The sequence below is a fragment of the Dendroctonus ponderosae genome, unplaced genomic scaffold (genome assembly GCF_020466585.1).
Source record: "Dendroctonus ponderosae isolate FM_Combo_2020 unplaced genomic scaffold, Dpon_F_20191213v2 Dpon_F_20191213_5, whole genome shotgun sequence".
NCBI lineage: Eukaryota > Metazoa > Arthropoda > Insecta > Coleoptera > Curculionidae > Dendroctonus > Dendroctonus ponderosae.
The window spans coordinates 3,077,307-3,086,558 of NW_026018715.1; the positions used below are offsets into that span (position 1 = coordinate 3,077,307).

At 33.4% G+C, this 9,252-nt stretch overlaps 1 protein-coding gene across 7 annotated transcripts in view; it reads left to right on the top strand.

The window, feature by feature from the left end:
* The window catches only part of LOC109544355 (cAMP-specific 3',5'-cyclic phosphodiesterase), a 796,409-nt gene that overhangs the window by 514,164 nt on the left and 272,993 nt on the right, over positions 1-9,252 (top strand). Inside the window, exons 1-4 of one of the 7 annotated variants that reach the window (XM_019914475.2) lie at positions 448-508; positions 954-1,170; positions 2,384-2,554; positions 7,120-7,314. The exons of the other annotated variants lie outside the window; for them this stretch is intronic. Of the exons in view, the coding sequence (XP_019770034.2) occupies positions 463-508; positions 954-1,170; positions 2,384-2,554; positions 7,120-7,314 (629 nt within the window). The 5' untranslated portion in view covers positions 448-462. Of the gene's footprint in view, positions 1-447; positions 509-953; positions 1,171-2,383; positions 2,555-7,119; positions 7,315-9,252 lie in introns of those variants that run through there. 7 annotated transcript variants of the gene reach the window in all.

Here is a 9,252-nt window from a genome sequence, read left to right on the forward strand (position 1 = left end):
ATATTATAAATTAAAGTATGAATTATATAAAAATTACAAATGTATTTAGTAGATACAAATATAGAGAAGTAATATGCAACTTTCTCATGAATTTAAAGTGGGACAAAATAAGTTAATTGGTTGAAAATTTCCATTAGGAACAACGCAAGCATTAAGTCAAGCCCAGGCACTTAGCACTAATTGCATTAACTGAACTTTTTTATATTGATTTAAATACATTTCAGCTTTGAGTCAGAGAAAATGCTTTTCCTCAAGCACTTTTCGAGATCTATGATGATGTAGCGCAAACAAGACGAAACGTCCTATGAGATGCTGACCATACTTTTCATGCTATGGTCCCTAATTCGAAACATAACCAAATCGGTGACTGGTAGAGCCACGCCCCCCCGTAGCCTGACCCCTGAAGAGGGGGGTTTTATCAGAAATAACATTGGAGAATATTCTGCTGCTTCTTTGCATAAGATGGGACAAGATGATTTTCCCACTACATCTTCTGGCATTTATAATGGTAAGGGTTTAACTGTTATGATTTATACAGTAATTGGTGTTGGTCTAACATGGATCGACCGTTCGTAAACTTTGATGGTTGCTTTTCGAGTTATTCACTAACCCTTGCAGTTTTTGGCGTATTAATAGACTGAAACGGGTCGTTTTTTTTACTGTTGTAATTATACAAGGCCGAAGGTTATCCCCGAGTTTATATTGATTTATAATTTACCTCAATGTTTTCTAATTTGTGGCTTCGTTAAGGCAAAAACAAATGTATAAAGGTGCACTATTTGGTCCCACTATTTGGAGTAACTGAGAGATAATTATTTTGTTATTCATTGTATATGTTTTGTACTAAATTAAAATGTGTTATCAGGATTACTCTTTTGTTAAGTTCGTCACATAAAAAGTCGAGATTATTTGCACGCACTGTCTGCATAACACTTTTATATACAACGTTTTAGGTGTATATTCAGTAGTGCAGGAGAAAACTAAGTCATCTCCTTACGAACGGCAGGATAATGAACGAAATAACGAAGGTGAAGATGGATCTCAATCTTACAGTGCTTCACCTGAGCCCGCATATTCTCCAACTCCCAGCCCAGAGTTGGGAGAAATTCTACCAATATCTGAAGTTTCGAACGTTACCAGAATGTCCACCGACAGCCACAGTCGATCTAGGTAAAGTTTGCACAGTTTTACCATTTATTGGCCTATAAATGCTATTCTTCTAGCCCGCAGTACCTGCAGGCATAAATTCTGGTTTAAACAAGTTTAAAAGTTACCGTCTTACTTTTATTAAAGCAAGTGCTGTTAAGACAAGTTTTGAAATTTCAACACTTTGAGGCTTTGGGACTTGAGTGAACCACAACATTGCATCTAGTAGCGATTTACCTAATTAACTTTAATTTAACTTGGGGAATTGGGCTTATTTATAGCATGGGATCACAAAGTTTACATGCCGGCTTGGACAATTACCACATACTTGAAACATGTTTCCAAAATCAATCACCTATTTAGTGTTTTGTGAAACTATTTTTCTACTCGTTATTCTAGAAAACTAATAAATATTTTTTTGGAAAGAAAACTGCTATTTTATCCGAGCAGCAAAATGTATATAGTTTCTATAATATGTGGAAAGAGGCTCCAAATCAAAAGTTCGAACGGCTTGAAAATTGAAAACATTGCCTATGTAAATTTGATTCTGACACTATTCTCGAAAGATTTTATACATACCATTCCACATTATGTAAATTCTTTTTAAAATGTAGCATATCGGTTCCGTAAAATTTACTTTCACGAATGTAAGAATAACATTAATGCAAGGTTTGTACATACTTTCCTGACTGTGTTTCAATTTCAAATCAAAATCAATTCCTGGGCTGGTCATTTATTGTCTATTTATCAATTAAAATACGTTTCGGTGTTTTCCACCATCATCAGTTTCTATGTGTAGCGTTGTTGCTACTTTAAGCCTTGGCATATATTTTATATATATGCCATATTTTAAATATATGCCAAGGCTTAAAGTATCAACAACGCTACACATAGAAACTGATGATGGTGGAAACCACCGAAACATATTTTAATTGATAAATAGACAATAAATGACTGAAGCCCAGGAATTGATTTTGATTTGAAATTAATGCAAGCAAAAAAGTATTGAACAAAAATTACTCAATCGCACAGCTTTTTAATTAACTTTTGACGTGGCTAGAAATGGCTGAATTTTTGTTTAAGATTATGGCTGCTTGAATTATCTAGCAAATTCAAGTGACTGTTCTCCTAAAGTAATATGAACACATACATTTTTCTCAGCAAATATAACAAATGGTAATGAGAAGTGCAATTAGTAGAAATAAAATGAAATTTTTAATTCCGTTCTCATTTTTAGATACTCGGCGTTTTCGAGAGAGAGTTCCGTTGACGTTGGTAATGAAAGTAGACCTTCCGTTACAAGCCTGTCTTCATATTCCACTTCTTCTAGACGATATGAAATCATTGGTCAAAGATCGATTGATTCAAGAGCTAGCGTAACAAGTTTATGGTCGTCAGATATGTCAAGGTAAATCTAAAATTGTCGCTTCTGAGGGTTTCTCATTGAACATGAAACAAGTTGCAAGCGGATCGAGTCATATTGTTTGTTTTCCTAAATGTTTTTAAAATGAAGGCACAGTAATTAATTTGCTGATATAATTATATCATATTTCAATTCACAATATAATCGTAACTTTGAAGTTTATGCACATTTTAGTCACTTTTTCTTACGAACTACAGGTGACTCAATTTGAATTAGAATGTAACTGATACCATTTTTATTTCAAACAAAATCCTATAAAAATAATTGGAATACTACGGGTATATTGTCGGTGTCAATACAACCTTTTTCCCGTGTCCTCGCTATTAATGTTCAATCAATTAGATATTAACAGAAACCTTATATTTTTATTCGGAAGCAAATGGTAGCATCGCTTGCTCTTTTCGTGAAACATGTATGACATTTAATAAACAGTCGGCCTTTTCACGGAAACTGGCTATGAATTTCTCGGGGAGAAACTTTTTTAATTAATAGTTGATATGTAGTTTCAAATTAAGAATTTTCACCTTTCTAAGACGTACGTTGCATTTCTTTTGACATAAGTTTGTAATTGAGTTTGATGATTATTATCCATAAATTGCTAAAGTCGGAGCCCTTACGTAATCGTATCTACTTGAAAAGGATATAGAGTATTAAAGAACATTGAACGGCATCTGCAAGTAAGAAAAAGACATTAGTTTGTGAAAGTGTCCTAATGGAAAACAAAAAAGCGTGTTTTATTAGCAAAGTTACTTTAACTTATAATTGAGMTTGAGCCAAAACTAAAAATCGTTTGATTTTTRTTCAAAATCATTTTATTTAAAAGTTTAGGAAAGTTAGTKTTTGTTTTGTTATTGAATKCCGGCTCTCCAGATGGAYAACAACTCAATTTAACACGCAAAGTGTTAATCCACRAAAAACTATTATTTTGATCMCAGATTATTRAAATAGAAATYTGCGACAAAAAAAAATGCAAAAGAACCATTCAAATGGTTAAATTAAATATGTTCTCAAATATATCGAAAGTTGAWTTAGCCCTTAATGTTTCGRTGCGGTTTAGTTGATTCCTATTTCGATAACGATTTTTCGACTTGTCKATAGGAGGTTAATTCSGGAAAGAAGCTTTCCGCAATGTTGAATATWTTTAAAACTTCATATTATCAAAAATACAAAAATATACAGGGTGATTSAAAACTRGCGTCATTCCTCTGGAGGTGTTGTCTGGCGGTGTTTTAGGAGTATCTACAGAAAAAAATATTTCAAAAATTAATTGTTATTAAAAACTGAGCAATTTGTGAAAAACTCTATCAGAAAGACGGCAACAATGTTTTTCAAGGTAATCTGCCTAATTAACATTACGTAAATACCTGTTGCTTCGTAATTAATTATCAAAAACTGYSGGAGCTATGAAATTATACAGATAGTGRCAATAAAATAGACCAGGATAAACGGTTAATTCAACAGAATTATTTGGTGCCTGACAAAGTGGCAGTTATTGTGCAATGCTTTAAGTGCCCCTGGAAGGCTCTGGTGCAATTATGTCAAATACTTGCTTCTCTGTGTCTGGAACCCGAACATCTACTATCACTTCACTATCTTCCTGGAGCCAATCGTCAAAAACAATTGTAGAAGATAACTTTTTTAATATCAAACATTTTCGTAAGTTGAAGCAAAGATCGTAATTTTTATTTTCGAATGTTTAAGTATTCCATTATGCTACCAATTAAACATGGAACAATTTCAAAATAACGCTTAACAAAGTTGAAATTCGATTTTCAACTGCTACTACCTTCAAGAAATTACGAAAAGAAAATTTCAATGTTTTTCTCGTACTCTCCAAGTGAGCCCCTATTATCCCTTAAAAGAAATGACGCCAATTTTGAATCACCCTGTATACATATTATACAAAACAAATTTTGGAGTGAAAACGAAAAAATGGTAAAGCTGCGACAGGGGTCGACCGGCAACATAAATTCAATGAAAAACAGACTACTGACCTTCAAGAAAACAGGATCGAACATTTCATAAATGTTTATTAACGCATACCTCATCAAGCTTTGAGAAATGAGGAATAATTTCTCGATCGATCTGCAAAAACTCTATACAAAATAAGAATTCGCATTGATAATGTTGGGTTATTTTGTAGGCAGAATCGGAAATGACGGAATTTCAGGAGAAAATCTTCATTTTACTGGCGAAACACTTATGAAACACTTATGAATGAAAATGAAGATGTGCTGATTAATATTTCTGCTCAGAACGAGTTTTACAGAACTAATGTATTCGACTCATAGAAAGGGCAACCAAAAGGTGTTAAACTTAAAGCAAAAATTTCAATCGATTCGGAACAAGCAATAACCTGACAATCAAAAATATTTACCTGTCCAGAGCCCTGGATAAGAGAGACAGGAAGAGATGAAAAAGTAAATAATCGCTATGCCAAAGCGTCCAGAAGTAACTCAAAAGATGACGGTGGAATCATTTGGAAAAGTAAAAATCAAAACTGATGAAAAGTATGCAAATGGCGATGTCGAGAGGGATAAAAAGACGGAATAAATTTGAGAGTTATTCCAAAAAAGCTGTAGGGGAAAGAGACGTTGAAAATGCAGTAAACGGAAACGTTATTGTTGGTCCTGGTCGGAACTAAATAATGGGACATTATAAGTCGAAAGGGTCCACGGCACAAAGGCAGTAAATCTCAGGCACTTGAAAAAAGTTTCCTCATATATGAATTATCCGGCCTTCAATAGGATGGATGAAGTAAACCTATATTACTTGAATTCCCCGAAAAGTAAACTTAAGTGAACGCGGAGAACAGTGCCCAACAACTAGACAACCTTCCTAAGAGCTGTTCCACAACTGATCAGGAAAACTCTAGCAGAATAAATTAACAAACGTGGAATACATGAGCACCACACGCTTTTAGACAGAACATATCAACTGATACAATAATAATTTTGAAAAAAAGCGAAGCAACTCTAGAACACATCACACCCGTCTACATGTGTTTCGTGTATTGGATGCAGGCATTGAATTGGATCCATACATCCCTCGAACATTTTTCCCAACCAATATCTAAACTACGCTAAGAACGAAAGAAATAAAACGGGCAGCCAAATAGTGAGTAGGCGACCTTACCCACTCCTCTTTAAATGAATGATGACCAAAATAATTAAATAAGTTGTGAGTGAGTGAGGCATCACTCATAGATTCTCGATTACATAAGACAGCAGTGCGAAGGGAAAGAACATGAACTAAAATTGTCAACGAATTCAGCAGCAGATCAACACAATGGTACAAAAGACGTCAGCCTCCCAGAGGTGAGGTGGAATAACACTTACCAAAGATAATAAGAATACGAGAGGAGAATAAGGAGAATAAGAGAATAACACCTGCCAAAGATACGAGTGGAAAAGAAAAATACAGTTCTCAGTAGTTCTTAATATATGAAGTATTTCTTGCAGTTACTTGGGATGCGAAGCTTTGCTCAACTGTTAAACACTTCGAATATAAGATAATTATTTATGTCCCTCTCAATGGAGCAACCGTATTTTTTTACAGAAAAATATACTTACGTGTACAGTTCAATGTTTAAAAACTATTAAACATTGAGCTTTGGAAAAACTATAATTTTTTTCCTTTCGCAGTTATGCAATTTTTCACTATGAGTCTCCTTTAGGACCAACCAACTACCCAAAACATAAATATTGGTTGTGAAAAATTATCTATGGAAACCCTTCAACCGAGCGACTGAAATATAATACTAATTATCGCGTTCGGTTTCGAGCTAACGAGATAATATTTTAGAGCTTCTTAAGTGATTAACTGCTACGAGATTTGAATTCCCAATCTCTCTAATATCTGGGCGATAGCAAAATTGCCTTTACGTCAACTCAGCGATTTTCAAATGTCTCAGAAATTTGAAAATTTTTACACTTTGATGGAGTTTGGAAAGTAAAGCAGATTCCAATTTGTCTGAAATGTTGTACCGGAATATAACGTGCGAACTGCCTCATTATCAATGTTAAACTTGCTGCTGCTTTTTATTTTTGCACATTATTCTGTTATATCAGATAATGTTTCCTCAATAATAAAGCCCTGATGTTATTTTTGTAGTGAAAATATGGTTAACTAGAGATTATCAGCAGTTTTCAAGATATTAATTCAACCTTTAAATCGTCGGAAGTCTCGAATAAATACCCAATTTTAGATTATTTTTTATCCCTGGAGACATTGATTTGGCAAAGCATCAAATTCGCACATATTCACTCAGATTCTCTGGGTTTGACCATTTTAGAGTTGTCAAAACTTCCGTTTCCTTGGGGAGCGTAGTCGTATGCTTATTTCAAATATATTCAAACTCGACCCAGAAATCATCGGAGCTTTTGATGCTATTCGATTAAATTTTTGTAGAATCCGTTAATATTTTTCTAAAATAGTTGGTTTTTGTTAAATCAGGAAGTAAAACGTAATTAATCTACTTTGCATTTGTTTAAATAGTAACACCAATCAGATGTACTTATACAAATACATAATACTTCATTTGCTTTTAGGAGAGATTCTGAAGCTATACCTGAGCACGAAGTCGACTCATCAGATTCCACTCGCACATCATTAGCGTCAAACGACAGCAGGAGATACTCAGAAGGATTATCAAAGAGGAGAAGATCGTCAGCCCGAGCCGTGCAGATCAGGAAGTTTATAAAAAGGTCTCCTTTGAGTTATGACAGGAGGAGGACAACTGGAAGGTTAATTCATAGATTTTACTTGGGTTATTTATAAATCGTTTCCAAGCAGCTCCTGAGAAATCTACGACGATATGCAAAACAGCAACACCTCTTAATTCAGAGAATCTGGTTGTAAGAGAATTTTTATTGCAAAGAGGACGACGACCTTATTAATGCCGCTTATTGTCGACGTGAAAGAACAAACAGCGATAAGAAAACGAGAATGCAGAAAATTAAGAAATTAATTTACTGCAGTCATTACTTTCAATGGATATCTATTTTATGTTGTCAACAGAAAAACGCAGCTATTGCCAAAACGTTACTTTTTTTAACTGGCTTCAACATGTTTATGAAATATCTTTGCCAGTCAGTTCTGTTCCTTATAAACCGAATATTGAAATTTCAGAATAAAAACACTTAAAACAGACAATTAAACGGCTTTATAACAAGGTTAAAATGTATGTCTCTTTCCAATTATTTTCATAATCAATTTCTTTCAATTAAATGTGCAGTGATCTAAACGATAAATAATTCAACAGCTCTCATAAGGAAAACTGATTTTTTTCAATTGTGCATTTTCCGATTCGATTGAACAACTGTATTGCTGGAACATAATATTATTTTATGTTGCGACCCAACTATTCAGAATAAAATTAAAAGTAAAATACATAAAGCCCCCTAGATTTACGAATGAGAAAGCAGCAGCGGTATTTTTTATTAAATACATTTAGTGTTTATAAAGAATTTTAAAAAATGTTGATTAATTATGTAAACTAAAGTGCCCGCTATTGGCCAAATTGCCAATTGCGACCAAGTTGCCAATTGACCAACTTATACTTCTAGATTGATTGAATTGAGGACGCGGAAATTTGCTAATCCATCGTGCCCAACTAACTTTAAATGTTGAGAAAGGATAATAATATGAAAATTAGACAAATATGAATAAGTAACTACTCAAWGTAGATRATTGTATAGTAGTGAGGCAAAAATAAGGAAACATTGAGTAAAAGATTTTTTTACATTTTTTACCATTCATATTTATAGCTACTTATGGTTTTCGCTTTTCTTTGCAAAGTATAGTTAATGAGTTGAAACAAATAAAACTTTTAACATTTCAACTGCATTAAACAATAGTGGAGTTAAATATGAGTGGAGGATCGATTTGCATCTATCTGTTCTAACACAAACGCGTTTAAGCAGTGCAAGAATTATACAGAATTGATCAGAAGCTAAATGTGGCATTCCTGAATATTTTAAAGCAAAGTACACCTGACTTAAAAATAAATTCTTATTGGTTTTACATAGTATTTACACTTTTACATGTACAATACAATTTAAATTATCACATGAGCATATACACATATACCCAACATACAATACTTGAATTGACGTAACAGTCGCATCTTTGCAYATAAGATAAGGYTGAGCCAACTCAGGATATTGAAGTATATACAGAGTGGCCTAGACATAACATCAGAAATGTAATAAATTTTTAAATTGCTTRSGTAYGGACATGCGCGATTCACTTGTGAAATGATAGAAACACTTGTGGTCTTTCTCTTATTGATTATCTTCTTTAAAAAAAAWTTATTTGCTGATGAAAGTTGAAGGAATAAAAGAAAGCTTTGCGSCCAGGCAYCCAAGCATATTAAAACAGTTTAAACTGTACTCCGGAGAATCAAAACATGTGCAATTTTTACATCTTMAATGGTCGTCTTACACATATATCTTCTCGTTGGTGTCTTACCAACTTTTATGTCGACATGGATAMAAACATGTTAAAATTTTAAGTAAAATAGKCAAACTAGAGTTTAGGTCGAAAACCTGCAAATGCGGCAGCTTTATTTTATTTATAATTAATTTAAACTACAATCTTCTGTACGGCGAAAAGTTTTCTGTGGGTTAAAATGTTTTCAATTTTGCAACTATTAAAAATTGCTAATAAATAGTTTATTAAAT